The 24532-nt window shown below is 52.7% G+C and overlaps 1 protein-coding gene across 1 annotated transcript in view; it reads right to left on the bottom strand.

Annotated features, from left to right (window-relative positions):
• GALNT9 (polypeptide N-acetylgalactosaminyltransferase 9) overlaps window positions 1–24532 on the bottom strand; it is a 110097-nt gene that overhangs the window by 45755 nt on the left and 39810 nt on the right. Inside the window, exons 4-5 of the mRNA XM_047761974.1 lie at window positions 7391–7557; window positions 4340–4514 (exon numbers count right to left, since the gene is read on the bottom strand). Coding sequence (XP_047617930.1) covers window positions 4340–4514; window positions 7391–7557 — 342 coding nt within the window. The remainder of the gene's footprint in view (window positions 1–4339; window positions 4515–7390; window positions 7558–24532) is intronic.

Genomic DNA, 24532 nt, shown 5'->3' with positions numbered 1-24532 from the left:
GTAGGTTCCTATTTTCACAAAGTGGAATACATTCATGAAATAAAAGGAAAAACAAAAACAAAACAAAGGGAGTTCCCGTCGTGGCGCAGTGGTTAACAAATCCGACTAGGAACCGTGAGGTTGTGGGTTCGATCCCTGGCCTTGCTCAGTGGGTCAAGGATCCGGCGTTGCCGTGAGCTGTGGTGTAGGTCGCAGATGTGGCTCGGATCCCCTGTTGCTGTGGCTCTGACATAGGCTGGCAGCTACAGCTCCAATTGGACCCCTAGCCTGGGAACCTCCATATGCCGCGGGAGCGGCCCAAGAAATGGCAAAAAGACAAAAAAACAAAACAAAACAAAACAAAAAACCTCGTGCCTCAAGGAACTTAGACTATGCTACAGGGACAGAAAGACAACCAAGTACTTGTTGTGCAGTGCACAACCTGCATAACAGTACACAGTGGTCCTGACTAGGTGGAGGTGAGGAGACGGATAACAATGTATAAGTAAATGATATTAGGAGGTGATGGGGGTAGAAAAAGAGAGCAAAGTAAGGGTGATTTGGAATTGCAGTTTTATTTATGTAATTTTTTTAAATTTAAAGTATAATTTATGTATTTATTTTGCTTTTTGCTTTTTAGGGCCTCACCTGTGGCATATGGAAGTTCCGAGCTACAGCCACAGCAATGCGGGATCCAAGCCACATCTGCAAACTACACCACAGCTCACAGCAGTGCCGGATCCTCAACCCACTGAGTGAGGCCAGATATCGAATCCGCATCCTCATGGATACTAGTCGGATTCGTTTCCACTGTGCCACAACAGGAACTCGAAGCTGGAGGGGGGGAGACCAGAGGACATGGGCTCTCTCTTGTGACCTGCAGGGCAGCAGGGAGATGCAGCCCTGGAGATGACCTTGTCTGCCACAAGGATGAGCTGCTGCCCCAAGGTCACGAGCAGCCCCATGAGCCGGGGACCCAGTGCTGCAGGGAGAGAAAGGGGGCCAAGCCCAGGTTTGAGGTCTGGTCCCCCACAGGGACAACGGAGGGAGGGGTGAGTTCTCTGACCCAGCCTGGCAAGAGCTGCCACTAACTTTCCTTCTGAAGGACCGAGGGAGAGAGCCTGGTATTTACCTGCCTTTCCGCTTCACGAGGAGGATTAATTAGCTACTGTTAGCAAAGTGCTTCAGAGATGAAAAGCTCTCTGCAAATGCCACATCTGCTAATAAGGCAGGATTTTGTGCAGGCAATTCTGGGAAGGGAGGGCTATTTGCAGATGGATAACTGGGTTTTCAGTTGTCAAAATTAAAGTTACACCAGTTTAAAATTGCATTTCGAGGTGACAGACTTGTGGCTGTCCCAAATGCCCTTCATGTGCTCCAGGGAGTCTAACCTATATTAGTGGGGGCAGAAAGTCCTCCAAGTACAGCTGTGCAGTGCACCTCCACAACAGTATAGGGCGACCCTGGTAGAGGGCAGACAACAATATGTAATTAATGATAGAAGGTGACAGATGACATGGGAAAAGAAGAGTCGCTTCAGGAGGGTGGCAGAGGAGAGAGGAAGGGGGACCAGCAGGGGAAGACAAAGCAGAAAGAAGTCGAATCTCAGGTCAGGCACGTGCTGGGACATAAGCAGCCCTGAGAACAAACTGGTGGTCCTGGGGTGGCTCTGGGCATCCTGAGATGCCCCAGCAAGAGTGGAGGGAATGTGGGAGGAAAGGTGGGATCACACCTGCCGACCAGGTGGCGAAGCCCTGGTCGAAGCAGCTGGAGCAGTGAGGAGAACCAGGAGCTTTGCCAGCACCCCCCACCTTGGGATCCAGCTGGGGACCCCCTAGCAGGCTCTGTGAGACTTGATCCACCACAACCTCCTCCATCTAGCATGTGCCATCCCTGCAGTTTCCTCTCAGTGAACATCTTAGTTTAAAGAGATGTTGGAAGATTTGATACTTGAAAACAGTGATATGAAAACGGTGACTTTTAGCTTCCCTTGAAATGGGGCAAGCTGGCCACCCGTGGCAGACTTTGCCCTGCAGTTTAGCTGGTACACACTGCAGGCTGCCCCTGGGCGTGGGGTTTACACTCCCTCATACGCTGTGGACCCCCTGCAGACCCTCCGACAGCGGGTTTAACTTAAGGATCTTGAGATGAAGTCATCCGTGGATGACCTAGGCGAACCCTAAACCCACTGACAATGGTCCTTATAAGGAGGAGAGACCCAGTCCCACAGAGAGGAGAAGCTGTGAGAAAATGGGGGCAAGTTGGAGGGATATGGCCACAAGCTAGGGGACCCCTGGAGCCCCCAGGAACTTGGAGAGGGTTGAATGGTGCCCCTCCCACAAAGACAGGTCCACCTGGAACCTGTGGCTGTGACCTTATTTGGAAATAGAGTCTCTGCAGATGTAATTCATTTAAAAGCCCCAGATGAGATAACACTGGATTGGGGTGAGCCCTGAATCCAAGACTGGGGTCCTTCTAAGAGAAAGGAGATGGAGGTTTGAGACATGGACATGGAGAAGAAGCTACATGATGATGGAGGAAGAGGTTGAAGGGATGCTGGACATAGAAGAGAAGCCACGCGATGATGAGACAGAGACTGGAGGGATTCGGGGCACAGAGGAGAAGCCATGTGATGACGAAGGCAGAGACTGGAGGGATGTGACCACAAGCCCTGGGGGCCAGGAGCCATCAAGTTGGCAGGCAAGGGAGGACCTCCCCCTGGAGCTTTGGGGAGCTGGGACGGGGGGTGGGCAGAGCCCTGCCTGCAACTTAATTTTGACTTCTGGCCTCAGAGCCGTGAGAAAAATTCTGTTGCTTTGAGCCACCAGCCTTTGGTCATTTGTTACAGCGGCCCCAGGACACCCACACACTGGGCAGTCCTCCCCCCACTTCATATCCCAGCCCCTGGGATCCTGGTTTGCAACCTTGTCTGACACCTGCGTGCTGGAGTCAGGCACCATCTGGGGCTTCACAAGCATCACACACGTAACCCTGGCAACAGTCCCACTTTCTGACATCCCCACTCTGCAGGGGCCAGCCCAGGACTCAGTCACTCGCCCATGTCCTCCCTGCCCGCGCATCACCTTGGTGGGCCTGACTGTCATGCTATGATCTTGTGCACCCAGACCCTTCCTGTGAGATTGCCATCCTGTTCCCTCCCCAACCAGTTGCCATTTATCCCTCTCATGTCCACTGCAAGGCCTGGCGCAGGCAAGGGCTCAGAGGACGCCTTCCAGATGCAGCCGCCAGAAAGGAAATTAAGGAAACAAGCCAAGAACCCAGCAGGCGCCTTCCAGAAAACTTTGAAGCACGTCCTGCAGTTCTGTCAACACATCCTCAGGCGCCTGCTGTGAGAACAGCAGCTCATCGCCGGCCTGGGGACAACAGGGTCGGGATACAGGCACTGGGACCAACTCTAGCTCTGACGCCTGTGTGGACTCGCCTCCCCTTTGGATGTGGATCATTTACTGGACAAATGATTGCCTTTGTAAAGCATCACTGGCCGCCTTTGGGCACAGCCTCTCCAGTGGGGAGGCATCAGAGTCCCTGCAGAGTTGGGGGGGGACACAAATCCCTGGGCCCCACCCTGAGACCTGAGGTCACACCGATCTGCATTTCCTGTGCTCTCAGGGGCTGCCAATGCTGTTGGCCTGGGGTCCACACTGACCCCGCAGGGCCCCTGGCTTTCTGTGGGGTGGGCTTGGGGTACACCTCCAGATTGTTCTGCCCACGTGCTCCTGAGTCACCAAGACTACCCCTGCCACTGTCCTGACCACATCCCCCTCCAGATTTCTCATTAGAAGCCCCCCTCACCCCTACATGGATGGGGGGAGAAAATGGGTGAACTCCTGGCCCTAAAATTTTTCATAAGGATGAGAGACCTAGGCCTCTAGTAACTGAGACCCTCCAGACCACGTTTTCATGCAGCAACAGCCCCTCAACTTCGGGTGTATTTTGCTGGCCTGAGGTCACATCAATTTTTTCTCACCTGCTGGAATCACTGGCCGATTCAAATATCTTTGGGAACAAGGTGGGGGTACAGAGCCATCCTCATATTTGCGCATCACAAGCGAGATTCTGGGTTCAAGGAGCCTGAGGTGGAGCGGCCCAGTGGCTGCGCTTAGAGGCCTGGCCCTGCCGGGTTCGCCCTCTCTGCCCGGATCCAACCACGCAGGCGCCGGCAGACCCCGCCCAGGCTGCAGGCCCCGCCCAGTGCGCGAGCAGACCCCGCCCAGGGCGCGAGCAGACCCCGCCCAGGGCGCGAGCAGACCCCGCCCAGGGAGCGAGCAGACCCCGCCCAGGGAGCGAGCAGACCCCGCCCAGGGAGCAGATCCAGTCCAGGGCGCACCCTCACCCTTACCAGCCTGTGCTGAACTCCACGTGGGCATCAAAGAAGCCAACGACTGGGGCCGTGGCGGCCTTCCAGCCCTGCAGCCGTGCCCGGATCAGCCCTTCCCGCCGGCCGTTGCGGACGATCTTCACCAGGCCTGGGTACCTCTTACTGACGTATTGGTCCAGGTTGAGCTTGAGCTCCACTGCGGGGCACACAGACGTTTCGGATGTGACACCGAAACCCAAGATCTCCGTGTGCCCCGACCCACATTTCACCGTGGCTGGACGTGGCTGGGCGGGGGAAGGGACCTCGGAGAGACAAGACCCCACCTCACTGAGCCACACTCCAGCAGGAGAGACAATGAACAAGCAGATTAACATGTTAGGGGAACAGAAGAAAATGGGGCTGAATTGCTCAGCGGTAAAAAGGAAGGCAATTCATGCACAGTGGGATGGATAAACAAAGTGTGGTCCATCCATAAAATGGAATATGATCCAGGCTTTAAAGGGAGGAAATTATAGAGTTCCCATTGTGGCCCAGAGGAAATGAATCCGACAATTATCCGTGAAGATGCGGGTTGGATCCCTGGCCTTGCTCAGTGAGTTAAGGATCCGACGTTGCTGGGAGCTGTGGTGTAGGTTGAAGACAGGGCTCGAATCCTGCGTTGCTGTGGCTGTGGTGTAGGCTGGCAGCTGCAGCTCAGATTCCACCCCTAGCCTGGGAACTTCCATATGCCTGCAGGTGTGGCCCTAAAAACAAAAAATTGAAATGAAATGAAATGAAATAAAATAGGAAATTCTGGCATAGGCTACAACCTCGAGGACCTTATGCTCAGTGAAATAATCCAGTCCCCAAAGGACAAATACTATAGGATTCCACTTATGTGAAGTCCCGAGGGCAGACAAATCCAGAGACAGAAAGTAGGATGGTGGGTCCAAGGGCTGGGGGTGGAAGGGGGCAGTTAGTGGTTAATGGGGACAGAGTTTCATTTGGGGAACATGAAAGAGTTCTGGAGATGATGATGGTGATGGTTGCACGCTAGTATGAATGCACTTAATACCCTTGAACTGTACACTTATTTTTAAATTTTATTTAATTTAATTTTATTTGGCTGCACCCAAGGCATGCAGAAGTTCCCATGCCAGGGATTAAACCCAAGCCACAGCAGGAACAATGCCAGATCCTTAATTGCTAGGACACCAGGAACTCCCTACACTTATTTTTGAATTGGTTAATTTGGGGTTATGAGAATTTCAACTCGATAAATTATTTAAAGATTGATGAGGGCACAGCTACGTGAGAAAGCTCCCAAAGGCCAAAAGTGAAAATGACAAAGTAAATCACATTAATAACAGACTTGAGCCAATAGGAAAAAGAAAAAGAGAAAAAGAGAGTGGGTGTCTGAGTGGGATGGGAGCCTCTCTGGTGGGCTGGGTGGGGGCTGGGACCACCTGTCTGTGATGGTGACATGTGGGCTGTGACCTGGATGAGAAGCCGCGGGGGCGGGGTGGGGGGGAGAGTGCAGAAGGGTGACAGGCATGGGAGAGGAGCACCAACCAAGTTCCAGGGTGTGTGGAGGGGTGCAGGGAGGAGGGATGGGGGAGGGGGAGTAGCCTCCGGGCTGCTGAGCAGGAGGGGCCTGTGGAGGATCTGTACCCCGTCCTTGCTTTGGCCTTTGTGATACTCCACTGCCTCGACTGCAAGGACTACTAGCAGAAGACATCTACCACTGGGAGGCCCATTGCCTTCCCCTCAACCCCCAGGCTCTATTAGACACTCCTTGGAGGACAGTCCTGACTCTACTGGTGGCTGCAGCCCCAGCAGCCAGTGGTTCTTGGGAACAGCCTCCCCCGTACATGGTCCCACCCTTTCCAGGGAATGAGCCCAGCAGGGCCGTGCTACATCCAACCCACTCCCACGACAGTGTCAGGTGAGGCTCTCTCCACCATGGATGCAGACCAGCTGAGGCCGGAGTTCCTTCAAGTGACAGCGGGGCACCTCCGCCTTCTGGGACGGCTCTGGGAGGCCTCTTCTGCTATCCTCCACTCCCACTCCCCAGCTGAGGACAGGCTGCTGGGGCTGAGATGAAGAAGGAAGGATCCAGCAGGCACAGCTCAGCACCCCCTGGACCTCAGTTTTGGGGCCACCCATGATGGAGTTCAGGCTCCTCTCACTCTGCTTCTCTAGGGCACCTCCAGACCCTTGTTGGGAACTTGGAGCCCTGTGTGCTGGTGGGTATGGGCCACCTGCTTGGGGGTGGACAGAGGCTGACCTGGGACCATGCTCAGAACCACAGGGGTCCAGGTTCTGGCCATGAGTCCAGCTTCTCCACTTTCAAGCTTCCCATTTCAGCTTTGCTGGTTTACAAGAAGCAAAAGTGTGGTTAGCATATAGGAGAATTCAACACACTGGTGGCCTTTCTGGTGACAGCTATAGGGGTCAAATAGCAGCTTCTGCAAACTCACATCCACCCAGAACTTCTAACTGTGACCTCATTTGGAAATAGGGTCTTTGTGGATATAACTACTTAAAGATTTTTTTTTTTTTTTGGTCTTTTTAGGGCCACACCAGTGGCATATGGAAGTTCCAGGTTAGGAGTTGAATCAGAGCTGTAGCTGCCGGTCTACATCACAGCCACAGCATCCCCAGATCCATAATGTGTATGTGACCCACACTACAGCTCATGGCAACACCGGATCCTTAACCCACTGAGCAATGCCAGGGATCGAACCCACATCCCCATGGCTACTAGCCAGGTTCATTACCTCCAAGCCACAACAGGAACTCTCACTTAAAGGTCTTGAGATGAAAACCTCATGGATAAGGGGGAGGCCCTAAATCCAAGTGTCCATATAAGAAGAGGAGAGATAGAGAAACACCAGGAAGAAGGCTTATGCAGATGGAGGTGGATGGGAGGGATGTGGCCACAAGCCCAGGACACCAAGGGCGCCATCAGCCCAGAAGCTGGGAGAGGCAGGAAGTACCCTCCCCTGGAGCCTCTGGGGGGGACGTGGCCCTGCCACATCCCAAATGCAGTCCTCCAGCCTCCAAGCTCCAACAGGTTTCCCAACAACTCACCGTTATCGCTGTTGTCGTCCACCAGGATGACCTCCTTGAGGAGCTGGGAGGGCGTGTGGTTGACCACGCTGTGGACAGAGCGCAGGATGACTGAGAGGGCTTCGTTGACGAAGATGAACACCACGGATATCTGGGGCAGGTCGTCCGAGTAGGTCATCTGTCTGCACCTGCGGGAGAGACGGCATAGGGGGCAGTGGTCAGTACCACAAGGTGACGGGGAGGTGGGAGCCTGGTGCCCCCACTGGAGACGGTCTGAGGCCACTTCTAAATCCTGCTCCCAATGAAAGAGCCACAGCAATGCCACGGATGGAAAAGGACTGAGCACAGTGAGACAAATAGTGTGATGACATTCCTCTCTGAAGCCCTGGACTTCCATGCTCTGAGCCTGATCCCTGCTGTCCCCTTGCTGAAAGGCAGGGAACTTGCACATGTAAGGGGTTCACATCCCCCTGGGATCACACCCCGAGCCTTTTCCCCTGATGCCCTTGGAAAGTATGGAAGAGAGATGGAAGGGGTGGTGATCCTCCCATGGTGGGGTCCAGTGGAGGGTCCAGAGAGCCCCAGCCTGGAGCCCACATCAGCCCCTTGATGCCCAGCTCTATCTGTCCTCTGGGCGGCTGTGGAGCTGCTGGCTACTGAACAGGTGGCATCTACAGGGTGGGTCCTGCACCTGGCAGGCACTATCCCCTGAAGTGAGATCTAAGTAGACAGCAATGTGCTGCCCGGGAGGGTGGAGTGCAAGTGTCAGATGCTGTTGCCCACTGCTGAAATAGCAGCGATGTCTCCAAGGGACAGCTAGTTGTGGCCTCTGCCTAACCTCAGCATCGAGGAGAAAGAGAGATGAAGTGTCTTCTTCCAAAGGTCTTATCTTGGAGGTAGGGATATGGGAGGGGAAAAGATGGGGGCAGGGAAAGCAAAATATTCCATGTTGGGTGTAGTCTGAGGCCAGTGAGTGGCTGTTTATGTCATAATAAAGTGGAATAAATTCACAAAGGGGTCAAGGAAACTGTCAAAAATAGAGAAATGGTGGGGGGGGGACAAAAAATGCAGTAGATAATGGGAGTTCCCGTTGTAGCACAGTGGAAACAAATCTGACTAACATCCATGAGGATGAAGGTTCAATCCCCAGCCTTGCTCAGTGGGTCAGGCATCCAGCATTCTGGGAGCCATGGTGTAGATCTCAGATGTGGCTCAAATCCCATGTTGCTGCGGCTGTAGGGTAGGCTGGCAGCTATGGCCCCGATTCAACCCCAAGCCTGGGAACTGACATATGCCACAGGTGCAGCCCTTAAAAAAAGCAAAACCAAAATAAAATCAAGTAAACAATAAAAACAAAGACAGAAGGAACCCAATCAGTATGTTGGCTGCTACAAGAAATGTAAATAAAAAATAAATAAATAAATGTGAATAAACTAACTTTCTCCTTAGAATGGCAGAGGCGATTCAATGAAGTTACACATGCACACACACAACCCCACTGTTTGTGGTTTACAACAAACACAGTTAAAATAGTGTTTTTTTTTTTTTTTAAAGATTGGAAATATAAGGGAGTAGGAAAAGGATACCAGACAAATACCATCCGCCAAAACAGAAATTCAACACAGGTATCACTTAGGATGGAGGGCTTCTAGGAAGGGGTAGAATAGTTATAAACCATTATCACAAAGTGACTGGAAGCTGGGATGAAAGGAAAAACTACTAGAAAAGTAAGGAGAGTTTGATGAAACTACAAGTACACCTCCCCCTCAGATGGGCAGATTGAAAAAGTAAGACCATGAAGGAATTACATAACGAATCCAAATATCTTCAGGGAAGAAAAAAATTTCTTTCTTATGCCCATAGGACATTTACAGAAAGTGGTCAAGTATTTGCAAAACAGGAAATCTTGGACGAAGCAGGGATTTTACAGGCAGGGCTGGGTCTGTGGCTGTGGAATCTATGTGGTCCCACGACCCCACATGGGCAGGGTCTTCCCATCACAGCCTTCTCCCCATGTGTCCATGTGTTCCCTGTTCCCCTTAAGGTCACCAGTCATTGGATTGGGGGACACCCTGCTCCAACAGGACCTCATCTTAACACCTTAAATCGGCAATGACCCCATTTTCAAGTCAGGTCATATTTGGAGATCCCGGGGGTGAGATGCGGACGTACATTTGGGGGCACACAACTTAGCCCATAATCAGTACTGCTTTTCTCACACCTGGAGAAGGACCTTCATTTAAGGCATGGGGGCGGGGGGCAGTGGTCATTGTAGTTATCAGGGGGCTGAGGATCAGAGCTGTTTGGCAAAGATAACCAGTACTGGTGCTAACCAATCATGATGATAACCAATAACTATATTAACCAATCACCAAAATAATTGATCATGATGATCAATGATAATGATGTTTACTGGTACTGATGATAACCAGTTATAACTAAGGCCAATGGATAATCAATCATGATGACGACCGATCAATCTGACTGCAATGGCTAAGGGCCCATGGCAGGCAGCACTGCTTTGCATATACCAGCCCACTGGCTCCCTACAGCATCCCCAAAAGGGACCTAACATCTCTGGGGTTTTTCGGTTTTTTTTTTTTTTTTTTAGAGCCATACCCACAGCATAAGGAGGTCCCCAGGCCTACACCACAGCTCACGGCAATGCCAACTCCTTAACCCACTGAGCGAGGCCATGGATGGAATCCTCGTCCTCACGGATACTAGCCAGGTTCATCTCTGCTGAGCCACGATGGAAAATTCCAACATCCCCGTTTTAAAGATGGGGATCCTGGGGGGTAATGTCCCCCTTATGTAGGGCATGGCCTAGGGCATGCTGGTGATGGGAATGGGCCCCACGCCATCAGCTTCAGGCAGAAGTGGTCCTAGCTGCCCCCAGACAGTGGGGAGCAAGGCTTCCAGGCAGCCCTCAACCCTCTGCTCACAGCTGGGGTTCCAGTGCCAGCCTGACTTCAAGCCGGACAGCAGATCTGTTCTGCATCACTGTCGCATTGATATGGGCAACAAATGCTGCCAGGGAGATTTCATCACTCAGAAAAATGCTTTCTGACAAGAAGACTTCACTCCATTTTTCTGTAGATGAAAAAAGTCAGAATACACAATTTTCATGAACTCGCAAAATGTGTGAAACAGGAAAAAAAAACAACCAACAATCTTGAGGAAGGAAATACATCTCGAGAGTGACTGACAAGGGCAAGGACACGTTTGAAGGAGGGGTCCGCAGACATCCGAGGGGGAAGGCCTGCAAGTCCCCCCACCAGTCCCTGTCCTTCCTTCTCTTTTTCCCTCTGCTCACTGTCCTCGAGCATCCTCATGAAGCTTCTTTTTTTCCTTTTCTATTTTTTTTTTTTTTTTTGCTTTTTAGGGCCACACTTAAAGAATATGGAAGTTCCCAGGCTAGGGGTCTAATGAGAGCTGCAGCTGCCGGCCTACATCACAGCCACAGCAATGCCAGATCTGAGCCACGTCTGCAACCTACACCACAGCTCATGGCAACACAGGATCCTTAACCCACTGAGAAAGGCCAGGGACCGAACTTGTGCCCTCATGGATACTAGCTGGGCTCATTACCACTGAGCCATGATGGGAACTCCCAAGGTTTCTTTCCTTTTATTGTTTTAAATTTTTTTAAATTAAAGTGTAGTTCATTTACAATTTTGTGTTAATCTCTGCTGCTCATGAAGTTTCTTTAGGGTTCCCCCCCTGCAAGATCCTGGTCCCCCAAGAGCAGCTCCTTCACCACCATGCCCTAAGAACCCCGAGCTGTGCACACTGAAGGACTAATGAGCATCTATTGATGAGGGGGTGAAAGAACGAGTGATTGGAACCTCCAAGCATGGCAGACTCCTGACACTCCTGGTTGCCCTCCCCCTCTTCCATATCAAGGCACAGCATCCTCAGTGCAGCAGGGACCTCCATGAGAGTCCAGGGTGCAGAGGAAGCTAGTGGACTCTGCGGTCATGGACCTCTCACCCCCTTCCTCTCCCTCTGTGGTCAGGAAGCCGGAGCACCTCTTGGTCACAGGGCCTCCAGGCTCTGTTCTAAAGAGCTTCCTACCAGCAAGAGCCAAGTCTTGATGCGTGGGGTAGGGGTGGGGAGAAGACTCCAGCTGTTCCCTGGGGACCGACTAGACCTGAGACATGTTCCAGGTGCTGGAGGCCGTGCTCAGCAGGACAGAGGCTTACCTTACTCTCACAGCCTCTACTTGTGGCCAAGCAGAAAACAGGATTTGATCTCAGAGAGTGGGTGGGGCTGGGCGGTGACAAAACAGGTGATGGGGTAGGTAATGCCTGGGGGTGTCTTTATTTTTATTTATTATTATTATATTATTATTATTATTATTATTATTTTGGCTTTTTTTAGGGCCACACCCACAGCATATAGAGGTTCCCAGGCTAGGGGTCAGATCAGATCTGCAGCTGCTGGCCTACACCACAGCCACAGCAATGCGGGATCTGAGTCTTGTCTGCGACCTACACCACTGCTCATGGCAACTCCTGATCCTTAACCCACTAAGCGAGGCCAGAGATTGAACCTGAGTCCTCATGGATACTAGTCTGATTTGTTTCCACTGAGCCACAAGGAGAACTCCCTGGTGGGTGTCTTTAGATGGGGCAGCCACAAGAGGGTGCCAGTGAGCTCCAACCAACCTGGGTCCGCTAGGGCTGTGAAAACAAACACTAAGAAATTCACCCCCTCATATCCTGGAAGCCAGAAGTCTGAGACCAAGGTTATAGGGCTGGTTCCCTCCGAGGCCTCTCCCCTGGGCATTCAGACAACGGTGTCCTCTGTGTCCTCACATGGCCATTCCTCTGTGTGTCTGTGTCCTGGTCTCTCATAAGGACACCTGTCTGGGATGAGGCCCCATGCTATGGCATCATTTTACTTTTGTATTTATTTTTATTAAAGAAAAAAATTTTTTGGCCATGCCCACAGCATGCAGAAGTTCCCTGGCCAGGGATTGAACCCAAGCCACAGCGGCAACCTGAGCCACAACAGTCATAACACCAGATCCTTAACCCGCTGAGCCACCTGGGAACTCCTCAATAACTTCTTTAAAGGCCCCATCTCCACACACAGTCACATCCTGAAGTCCTGGAGTTGGGATTTCGACATGTGAATTTGGGGAGTTGGGGCACAGCTCAACCTCTAACAAGACCCAGGGGATGAGGAGGACCCAGCCAGGCAAGGATCTGGTCCCATGTGGCAGGAGAGGGTGGGCACCTTTCTAAGGGGCGATGTGCTGTTTTGCTCTATTCTGTTCATCTACACTTGAGCCACACCCTTTACAAATATTTGCACCTAGGAGTTCCCGTCGTGGCGCAGTGGTTAACAATCCGACTAGGAACCATGAGGTTGCGGGTTCGGTCCCTGCCCTTGCTCAGTGGGTTAACGATCCGGCATTGCCATGAGCTGTGGTGTAAGTTGCAGACGTGGCTTGGATCCCGTGTTGCTGTGGCTCTGGTGTAGGCCGGTGGCTACAGCTCCGATTGGACCCCTAGCCTGGGAATCTCCATATGCCGCAGGAGCGGCCCAAGAAATAGCAAAAAGACAAAAAAAAAAAATTGCACCTTACAAATTGATGTTTAAGTTAGAAATCATGCAATAGATATGGCTCATTTTTGTCCAGCACAAATTTGCATAAAAAGAATCAGTGTTCCTTATATTATAATCTCCTTCTCGTTTGAAAAAAAATTATGTTAAATATTGAGCAGATAGAAGGGGATGTTTATCACATGCAGGCCAGTATGATGTCATTGAAGCAATAACAAATCTGCGCCTTGGAGTTCCCACTGTGGCTCAGCGGTAAGGAACCTGACTAGTATCCACGAGGATGTGGCTTCACTCCCTGGCCTCACTCAGTGGGTTAAGGATCCAGTGTTGCTGTGAGCCATGGTGTAGGTCACATACATGGATTGGATCTCAGGTTGCTGTGGCTGCGGAGTAGGCTGGCAGCTGCAGCTCTGATTCCACCCATAGCTTGGGAACTTCCATAGGCTGTAGTGCAGCCCTAAAAAGCAAAAAGAAAAAAAAAAGAAACAAACTTGCATGTAATACTCCATTGAAGACAAAGAATGTTACCATCACAAGCACAGCCTCCTCCACTTGCGCTTTTCTTGATAGTCTCTGACAGCCAGTAGTGCACTTGGATTTGACTTAGGCTGCACTCTTCCTGTCCTGGCTTTGCTTCAAGGACAAGCTCCAGTGGCCACTGGGCAGGACTATCCCCTACTTCTGGAGGTGGACAGGACAGGTTTCCAGGCTCCTCCTGGCGGGTAGCGCCGCAGGAACTCTTTCTTGGTTTGGTGTCCTTCTGTGCCTGAATCAGCCTCGGTTTCAGGGCTTGGTGGCCTCCCTGCCCAGCAGTTACCATAGGTGTGCAGCTCCCATCCCCATCTCTGCACTGGCCAAGGAGGGGCTCTCCGAGACTGAGGAAATAAAACTAACTTCCATGCTGTAGCCCTGGAATAAGCCGGTCTAAGTGGAACCAGAAGGTTCTACTCTATAATTAAAAGCCCCATTTCTGCCAGACAGAAAATAAACCAAATTTATTTCGGTGTTTGGAAAGAATCAGAGTTCAGCAAGAGGGCTGCTCTGAGGGACCGTAAATGCAAGGACTAAGGGTGGGCCCTGGGGGAGTGGGGCAGATGCAGGGACAGATGGAGGGACATGGGCATGGGGACTGGAGTGCCCCATCACCCCTCCCTGAGCTTTGGGGAAACCCATGGTGGCCCCAGACACTGTGGCTCTTTCTTCAACATAAAACCAAAGAAAGACAAGATGATTATACTTTAAAGATTTTTGTTGTTGTTGTTGTCTTTTTAGGGCCACGCCTGTGGTATATGGAGGTTCCCAGGCTAGGGGTCAAATCGGAGCTACAACTGCCAGCCTACACCACAGCTCATGGCAACGCTGGATCCTTAACCTACTGAGTGAGGCCAGGGATTGAACCCACGTCCTCATGGATACAAGTTGGGTTTGTTAATACTGAGCCATAGTGGAACTCCTACTTTAAAAGATTTAAATTTAATTGATATTTCAAGGTTCAAACCTGCAGCCAGGTGGTCACACTCTTCCCCAAAATGTCCAGGTCAGGAGAGGACCAGACTGCATCTCCTTGACCCCCTCCCTCCTGCTGCCCCCCTCCCCCCAGTGAAAAATCCAGCCCCTTTCCAGCTCCACCTGCTCTGGAAAAGCCTTGGCCTTGACTTTGTTCTCACTGGCCTCTCCCTTGACCTGCCTCCTGGATGCACTCCCCATCCTCTGAGGAAGGGCACGGTCTTGAGGATGCGTGAGCTGAGCTCCTCTGATCTGACCTCTGAATTTCCCTCCTCGCTCATCCGATGGTCCCAGATGGCCCCAGTGCTTCCAGGAACACACCAGGCCTGCTCCTGCCTCAAGCCCTTTGCACACCCTCTCCTGCCTGGCATACATCTCCCCAGCGTGGCCACATCGCTGGCTGCTCCTCTGTTCTCCCTCCGGGGCTGGAATCCCCAGCCAGGGCTTCCTGTTGGTTTGATCACCACCTCCCTGGCGCCTAGAACTGCAGCTGCTCTAGGGGTTTCAACATACATCATCTAAGAAGCTTCCATCCATTCCTGGTAGAGTCAAAGGTGGGGTGTGAGGTGCACGTTTAAAGCTGTAACACATTTGACGAACCTCTGACTGTTTGAAGGTAACATCAAAAATCTGAACTTGAGGAGTTCCCGTTGTGATGCAGCGGAAATGAATCCGACTAGGAACCATGAGGTTGCAGGTTTGATCCCTTGCCTCGCTCAGTGGGTTAAGGATCTGGCGTTGCCATGAGATGTGGCATAGGTCGCAGACGTGGCTTGGATCTGGCATTGCTGTGGCTCTGGCATAGGCCTGCGGCTACAGCTCAAATCAGACCCCTAGCCTGGGAACCTCCATATGCCACAGGTGCGGCCCTAAAAGGACAAAAAAACAAAAAACAAACAAACAAAAAAATCTAAACTTGAAACTCAAGCTGGATTTGGTGCACATATGCACATCCCCACGTGCACACTCACGCCCATCCTACATCCCACACACATCCAGGAGCCCTCAACAGTGGGGATGTGCCCACCCCTCAGGGCATCTGCCTTTCTGGGGGGAACCCTCAGTCCTTGCTAAGCCATGCCAGATCCATCCATAACAGGGTTTCCAGTCTCTGCCCTATGGACTTTTGCAGCTGGGTAATTTGTCGGGCTCCCGGCACCCAGCCCAGCGTGCCTGGTGGCTGATGCTAGCTAGCATGCAGCCTCCTCAAGGTTCTTTCCTTCCCCTGAAAACTGAACGCCAGCCAGAGTCCTGTCCATCCTATCTCAAGCTTTGTATGTTTGCTGTGGTTCTGCTTAGCCCCTTCCTTTCCCCCCATAACACATGGCCTCTGCCCCCACTGTCACACTCTAAGTAGCTGGGTGGAATCCCAGTCTCTGGATGCCGAAGACATGGACCATGACTAGGTCTGAGCCTGGCAGCTCAGCAACAGGCTCAGGGACAGACACACAATCAGAGCCATGGAGAGGTTGGCTGGGGCCTTGGGAAGATAGGATGTGAGGCTGGAGCAGCTACATCCATCTTGCACCCAGTGGTCAGGGTGAACAGCAAGCAGAGCAGAGAGTTGGTGAGATGCCAGTCCAGATGACATCAACTGAGTCTTGAGTCCAACCTGACCCAAAGCCAGTGCACTTCCTCCAGACTTTGCAGCTGCAGGAATAGTACATTCTCTCCCTGTCTCTCCCTTTCTCTCTTTTTCCAGCTGAACCCAATCTGAGATGGATTTTCTGTCACATGGGATGAAACAGTCCTGATCCAGCACTGGTCCTGAAATGTACATGGTGCAGGGCTGGGCTTACCTGGGCTCGGGGATGCCCCTCAGGAAGGTTCTGCCTGGTCAGCTGTGCCCCAATTTGCCTGACCAAGCAGAGAGGGGAGAACAGGGGAGCCAGTGGGCTCGGTGCTCACAGAGGTAAGTCTGGCTGCTGCCTTGACCATCGCACACCCTGTCTCAGGAAGTCCCCGTCCAGGTGAGCTGGGGGCTTTCTCAGCACTGTCAAGGGAGATGACACCAGATGCTTTGTCTTAACCCCGCTCTTTTTTTTTTTTTTTGTCTTTTTGCCATTTCTTGGGCTGTTCCTGCGGCATATGGGAGGTTCCCAGGCTAGGAGTCAAATCGGAGCTGTAACCATCAGCCTATGCCAGGGCCACAGCAATTCGGGATCCGAGCCGCGTCTGCGACCTACACCACAGCTCACGGCAATGCTAATTGTTAACCCACTGAGCAAGGCCAGGGATCGAACCCGCAACCTCATGGTTCCTAGTTGGATTCGTTAACCACTGCGCCACGACAGGAACTCCCAACCCTGCTCTTATTGATGACACAGACGGTCCCAGCTCGGGACCTCGGCTGCCTTGAGAGGAGGAGAGAGCTAACTACCAACCCCCTCAGCCAAATTTCCAGCAAACCCCAGTCTCTGAGACTTAGGCATCCACACAATCCTGAGATGCAAATACAGAGCAAACCAAACATGGCAGGGGCTCTGAAAAGGACCAGGAGAGCATCCTTGACCTTCCGTGGTTCATAAGTGAGACAAAGACAACCCAGGACACTTGAGGGGAAGCCTGCTGGGGCTCTGAGAACACTTCCTCTATTCTTAAGAGAGGACAAGATGTAGGAACATACTCTGCCCTTCGGAAATTTGACCTGTGAAGATATGATGCTAGAGCCACAGCAACCATATTATGACCATGAGGTAATAAATAAGCCTGATGCACTGAGCAGGGCAGAGCAGAGACTTGGAAAGAGCCCAAATCCCTGATGATGTCATTGACCCACCAATGGAAAACTCCCCTCACCCCCATCTCCGAGCTTGTGGACTTTTTGTTATTTAAGATCAGGAATCCCATTGCTGTTGCAACCACCTCTGAGGTGTTGGGTTTTTCATCTGAGAACATGTTCACTGACGCAGAACAGCTATTTTTTTTAGGGGGAATCCCACTCCTCCTTCAGAATGCCATCCAGCCCTTGTGCCCCCAAACATGACCCCACTGGTCTGAGATGGGCACTGTGCCAGATTGTACTTTCCAAAGATGCTGCAACAACACCTGAAACCTCCCCTGGGGCCTGACCCCACCTCCCCTTGAACCTTGGTGGGTTCTGCTGCCTCTCCCTAACAGAATACGGCAGGAGGAATTCGTGGCTTCTGAGCTGAGTCATTACAGTCCATCTGCTGCCAGGAATGTGCATGACGAGCCCCAGATGGTTTTAGCCCCTGCTTTGAGCCCCCCTCCATTATACCTCCCCAGCAGAGGTCCCAAAGTTACTGCTCAGAGAGGCCACGCCCCCTTCGGCCCATCTGAACCCCTGCTTCTGAGTCCATTAAAACTTGGTTTGGAATTCCCTTTGTGGTTCAGTGGTGAACAAACTCAACTAGGATCCATGAGGATGCCGGTTTGATCCCTGCTCAGTGGGTTAAGGATCCGGCATTGCCATGAGCTGTGGTGTAGGTGGCAGACGAGGTTCGGATCCCGTGTTGCTGTGGCTGTGGTATAGGCTGGCAGCTATAGCTCCAGTTCGACCCCTAGCCTGAGAACTTTCATATGCCATGTGTGGGGCCCTAAAAAGCAATGAAATAAAAAAACAACAACAATAGCAACAAAACCAAAAAAAAAATGTGGCTTATTTACTACTCTTGACAAGTTTGTAGCTTGTGGCTGATGGTGCAGCATGTTAAGGACCTGGCATTGTCACTGCTGTGTCTCTGGTTACTGCTGTGGTTCAGGTTGCAGCTGTATTATGGGTTCCAGCCCTTGCCTTGGAACAAACAAATAAAAATTTGCCTTAATGCAGCTGACCATGGGGTAGTTTGCTAAATAGGAACCGTGAGTAGGACGGGCGCTTCCCCAAAGTGCAATGATTCTGTCCTTTTCTTGGACATCCGGTGATCTGCATGGTGCTGGCTTCATGCCCATTCCATCAGGTCACGGCCGAAGGAGGGGTGGGGCCATGGGCCCCAGAGAGGCTCAGCCTTCACATTCCCTGCCCGGAGCCAGAGAAGCAGAACGTCCTCAACCACAAGGCTGTTTGGCAGAGGATTTATAAACCCTGGCAGCGGGCACGATTACGAGCTCTCAAAGCCACTTCCGAGGTCGTGGCTGGAATGCAAGGCAGGAGGCATTCCGGCTGGCCTCCCAGCCAGCAGGGCCACAGCAGCAACACTAATGGAAATTTATGGGGATGCCCTTTGTGCCACTGGAGAAATCAACACAGAAAGGAGAAGGGATGGAGTGGCTCCACCGTCCCGGCGGGGGCGGGGGCAGGGGCAGCCAGCTTCGGCACACTCATCCACCTCCCACGCAGCAGCAGCGGCGGAAGAGACAGGTCTGGGCTTAGTGCAGACCAGGGAAGCGGAAGCTGCACCCTTTGGAAACCAAGACTGATGTTTCTGGGAACAGCAGCCAGGAGGGTTCTTGGAAGTGTGTCACCGGGGGAGTGTGGTAGCTAGCCTTCCTGGTAGCGGTGTCTGCCTGCCATGTCAATACAATTCTGTCCTCTCAGAAATATCCATGTGAACTTGGAATTCTAAATGAGTTCAGGCCACACTGATGCCTGATCCTCCTGCCAGCTCAAGGCAGGATTCTTTTTTTTTTCGTTTGGCTTTTTCGGGCCACACCCACGGCATATGGAGGTTCCCAGGGTAGGGGTCCAATTGGAGCTGTAGTCGCCAGGCCTACACCACAGCCGCAACATCATAAGATCCTTAACCCACTGAGCAAGGCCAGGGATTGAATTGGCGCCCTAATGGATGCTAGTCGGGTTCATTAACCACTGAGCCACGATGGGATCTCCTCTTTTTTTTTTTTTTTTGGTCTTTTTAGGGCTGCATCCAAGGCATATGTGAGTTCACAGGCTAGGGGTTGAATTAGAGCTGCAGCTCCCAGCCTACACCACAGCCACAGCAACTCGGGGTCCAAGCCATGTCTAGGACCTACACCACAGCTCACGGCAACACTGGATCCTTAACCCAATGACCGAAGCCAGGGATCGCATCCACAGCCTCATGGATAATAGCCAAGTTTGTTACTGCTGAGCCAAGACAGGAACTCCCCCAGGCAGGATTCTGATGGGTACAGAGGCAGAGCAGCCCCCATGGTAAACGACAGATACGAGAGGCTGCTTGGGAAAGTGGGGGATCGGCGGATGGGGAGATCAGTGGTAGGAGAAATGCCAAGCCTCCTGCTTTGGGATCCTGTCTTTCTAAGACTGAGTCCATTCATCATCCAGTAAGCTGGCTGCAGGACCTCTCAAACACACATAGGTGCACATATGCAAGCGCACAAATTCATGCACACACCCATGTGTCCAAGCACACGTGCACACAAGTAAATCACTGGGAAAACACATGTGCACACAATCGCATGCACACACAACACAGATGTACTCATTCACTTTACACATGCTCATGCATACCTTCACAGGCACCTTGCACACAGCCACACAAGATGGGGACATTAATGGCTTCTATTTACTGGCAGTGCCTAGGCCGGAGCTAAGGGCAAGCACAGACCTCGGACTCACTGTTCCACCGAGGCCCTACCTCACACGGACTAAGCAGCTGTGGGCCGACCTGCTCGACAGCTTCAGGAAGAAGAGTGGACTGAGATGCATGAGAATCTCTGCACCATGTGTTCAAGGAGATGTGAGCACACACGCCACCCACAGGGCTCCGAGCAAAAGCCTGGCAGACCCACTGGTCAGAAGCAGAACACTGGAATGTGCACAGAAAGACCCCTCCTGCCCCACCCCCACAGGATCCTGTGAGACAGTCACACACGGGGTACCCATTGCCTCGAGGCCTCGAGGTACCCAGGAGAGCGAGTGGACTGCAAAATCCACAAATCCCTAGGTGCCATGCTGCCGAGAAACCCCTGGGGCACCCAGAGTGTCACTGCCTGTGCAGCAAGGTCCATCAAGGCCTGGCTGTGCCATCTTCTGGCCCATGACTCCAGCCCCTCCAGGCACTCCCTCTGGCCCACTGACTTGTCGTGGCTTGTATCCAGCTCATCACGAGTGTATTCTGTACCTCAGCCCCAGCAGTGCAGCAGGGCCTCGGAGGGTGCTCTGTGAGCCCCTAGGATGGAGAGCAGAAGGGGAAGGGGGAAGTGAGACCCCCCGGCATTTGTCCATCCAGCCCCCAGCGGGATCTGGGGAGGCCCTGTCCCCCCAACCCAGCAAATCCACAGCTGAGATGGAGCCACAGGCAGGCAGCCTCTGCTCCCCCTGTCCCACTTCCTTAGCTTCCATCCTGCCACAGGGGGAACCACCTGGGTCTGAGGAAGAGCCATTCCCACAGCAGGGCCAGTGGGTGAGGGGCTGCTATCCTCTGCGAACCCCCCTCCCACCTCCACCACCCAGAGGAGGCTCAACTGAGGGACCCCTGCCCTCCCCAGGAACCTCCTTCCCTGACACACACGAGGCTCCGAGGTCTCAGGGGCTGGCGGGAGGCGCAGGGCTTATTGTGGTAAGGGGTCGAATGGCTGTGGCAGTTCCACTTGAGGAGGAAAAGAACCAACATGTCTCCATGACAACACTGCGCTTCCTATCCATCGTCTGGGACCCTTGCCTCCACTCCCAGTTCCTCAATGAGGCCGGTGTCTGAGCCCCTACGAGAAGCTGGGATCGGCATGCCTGCCTCCAGCGCCTCGTGGTCGCCCTCACTAAATCTGCACTTATTACACCTGACAGCCAAGCTGTGCATGGAGGAGACGATTAATGTGCGCTAAGACTTCGCCAGCACGTAACGGGAAGGGGGCGGGGGGCAGGGGGCGGCGGACGTTACTGCGTGGGAATGCAGGACCGGGTCTCAGATGAGGCCGTTCATTTTTATGATCCTGTTTAATTTGGCTTTGCCCGTCTTCCTTTCACTATCCCATGGGCCAGTCTTAACAATCAAGATCTATGTTATGAGCTTTGTGACATAATTAAAACCACTGCTTAATTAGAAAAGTGATCTACTTCCAGACAAAGGGAAATCAATCATGTATCTGACCAAGGAAGGCAGAGAGAACTTTGGTTTGAAAGTGAACTGAGCTGCCAGTTGGGGTGGGAACACATGCCCACATGTGTGCACGTACACGCCTGCACTGCGGGCACACACATGCACACTGCACACAAGTGCACATACTCCTGCAGCCCTCCTGTGCTCTGATGATTAGGCCTATGGGAGGCACTCTGTTAAGGCAGCTTCTCATTGGATGGATGGGCTGGGGGTGGGGGGGATTTGAGGCTGTTTAGGAAACCAACCTCTGAAAGTTTCAGATGGGCAGAAACTGAGCTCGCATTTATGCAATTATTCATTTAATCCTCCATGAACATTTGCCCAGGGCCTCCTAAGCACCAGGCATGGCCACCGATGTGTGACAGCACAGAGCTGCTGTTTGCAGAGGCAAGTCTTTTCTGACACCCTTTAACCTCGCAAGCCTGAGTATCAGCCCTTTGAAGCTCCCGCACGCCCCAGGCATTCTTAGCGCAGCACGATCGTCTGATTCCTGTTGCAGTCCCTGGAAAGACTCACCTGGTATACTGGGTCAGGGCTTGTCCAATGGGCTGTGGGTGGGGCCGAGGTGGGCCAAGGGAGCTGAGGCAGCTGGCACCAGCTGGTGTGACCATGTGTGTGCTGGCTCTCTGGGCCTGGCCATGGGGACGTCCAGAGGGAACATGCTGGGGCTTCCTCCCACATGGCAGCTCGTGGGCCAGGACCCGAGCCTGGCTGGCAGGGGGCCCCTGGAAGCCCCAGAGCCTCACCTCTACCCTGGATCCATGACCAGCCACAAAAGCCCACCCAAATGCAAGGGAAGGGACAGTCTCTCCACCTTTTTTTATTTTTTGCTTTTTAGGGCGGCACCTGCAGCATATGGAAGTTCCAAGGCTAGGGGTCCTATTGGAGCTGCAGCTGCTGGCCTACGCCACAGCCATAGCAATGCCCAATCCGAGCAGAATCTGCAACCTACGCTGCTGCTTGTGGCAACGCTGGATCCTCCACCCACTGAGCAAGGTCAGGGATCAAACCCACATCCTCATGAATACTAGTCAGGTTCTTAACCCACTGAGCCACAGTGGGAACTCCCCCTCTCCACTTCTTGATCTTATTGAGGAGGGCCAAGTTTCCGGAAGAGGGTTTGGATCCACCTCTGGAAAATATGATCTTCTACACCAGGTGATGTGAGAAAGGCATGATGGGGGGAGCATGCCACACGATGGGGCTTGGCCCATCCAGAGGTCTCCTGATGTTGCAAGTAAAGTTGTGTGGGGCCACAGCCATGCCCCTTCATGTGCCTACTAACTGTGGCTGCTCTCAGTGCAGCCCCACCCAGCTCCCAGCCCTCCGCCTCCCACCCCCCTCAATCCTTCAGCATGACTGGAGTCAGCAGCCTTTACTTTCTCAGCAGACCTTCGGGCTGCCTGAGTCCCAGCTCTGCACCTATGAGATGGGGTCCTTCCTGCCTCAGTTTCCTCATCCGTAAAGTGGGGGCAACACTGGTCCTCAAAGCCTGGTTGCAGGATTAAGAGAGCTAATACCTGGCCTGCCGGTAGTACTCTGTGTCTTCAGTAAGCCCACAGAAGGGCTCAGGCACCACTCTCTGAGCTTCATTGGAGCCTGGGTCTCCATCCGGGGAGCTGGGGCCCGTGTTCTAAGCAATGCTTTCACAAGGGCTCTCACTGCATGTGACTCACCTGCATGATGCAGTCCACTGAGCACAGAGGGAAATGCTGGGCTGAGTGACAGTGACAAGCTCCAGAGAGGCCCAAGGCAGAGCCAGAAAAATGAGGTCTTTGGGAAACAGGGCAAGACTGAGCTTTCTTCCGTTACAACAGGTGCTAGCAGGTGAAGGAGGAGACACAGCAAGGAGGAGAGCCCCCTCTCTGCCTCTGATCCCCATCCAGTGGCTGCAACCCCCTCCCCCCAAGGTCACAGGGATATGCCACGTGGGATCAGGAGGTGGAACATGTGCTACTATGTGCCAAGTCAGCCCTGGTGTCCCCACCTCTACTATGTATGCAGGAAGGGGTTCACACAGCCGGTCTGGCTTGTCCACACTCAAGGTCTGGCCTCAGCCCAGCTCCAGGGCGGTGACCTCTGAGCCGCTGGAACATCCTGCCTCATAAGAGTGTCGTGTTCTGGTCAGCAGGTTAAGGATCCAGTGTTGTCTCTGTGGCAGTGCGGGTTTGATCCCCAGCTGGGCACAGGAGCTTAAGGATCTGGTGTTGCTATAGCTGTGGTGTAAGTCACAGCTACAGCTCAGATTCCATCCCTGGCCCAGGAGCTTTCATATGCCACTAAAGAGGCCAAAAAAAAAAAAGTTACTTTCAGCTGGAGGCCTGGGGCCTTGTCACATAATCTTTGCTGCAATGAGATTCATGTGGAGCCTCAGCTTGCAGGAGCTGGATTGTGTGGTCAGCCAGTCAAAGTCATACTTTTTTTTTTTTTTTTGGTCTTTTTGCCTTTTCTAGGGCCACTCCCATGACATATGGAGGTTCCCAGGCTAGGGGTCTAATCGGGGCTGTAGCTGCCAGCCTATTCCACAGCCACAGCAACGCGGGATCTGAGCCACATCTGCAACCTACACCACAGCTCACGGCAACGCCAGATCCTTAACCCACTGAGCGAGGCCAGGGATCGAACCTGCAACCTCATGGTTCCTAGTCAGATTCATTGACCACTGAGCCATGACGGGAACTCCCCAAAGTTCCTCATGCTTACCCCACACTGCTGGATGAATCAGGTACTGCTCCCCCCAGCCCCACTGTGAGGGACACCCAGAAACTCCTGCCTGCAAAACATGTGTAATAGCTTTGCTGAGCCCTGGGAATACTTTTAGTGAGTCACTGAACTCGAGGTTGGTCTTGGAGGTCCTTGGCTGGGCACCCTGACTTCCCCGGAGCTCGGAGCCAAGACCGGTGTCAACTCCAGCGAACTCACAGACTAGGTAACCTAGTTCACCCTGCAAAAGTGAGGACAAAATGGGGGAGGGTTCAGAAATTCACACACACACACACACACACACACACACACACACCCTCAGAGCACAGACTGGGCACTTCCAGAACCTGAGTCATTCAGGTCCGTATCCGTGGCTGCT

The sequence above is a fragment of the Phacochoerus africanus genome, chromosome 15 (genome assembly GCF_016906955.1).
Source record: "Phacochoerus africanus isolate WHEZ1 chromosome 15, ROS_Pafr_v1, whole genome shotgun sequence".
NCBI classification, from domain to species: domain Eukaryota; kingdom Metazoa; phylum Chordata; class Mammalia; order Artiodactyla; family Suidae; genus Phacochoerus; species Phacochoerus africanus.
Note: the sequence above shows the minus strand (reverse complement) of the source record. Positions and strands in the feature narration are given on the sequence as shown.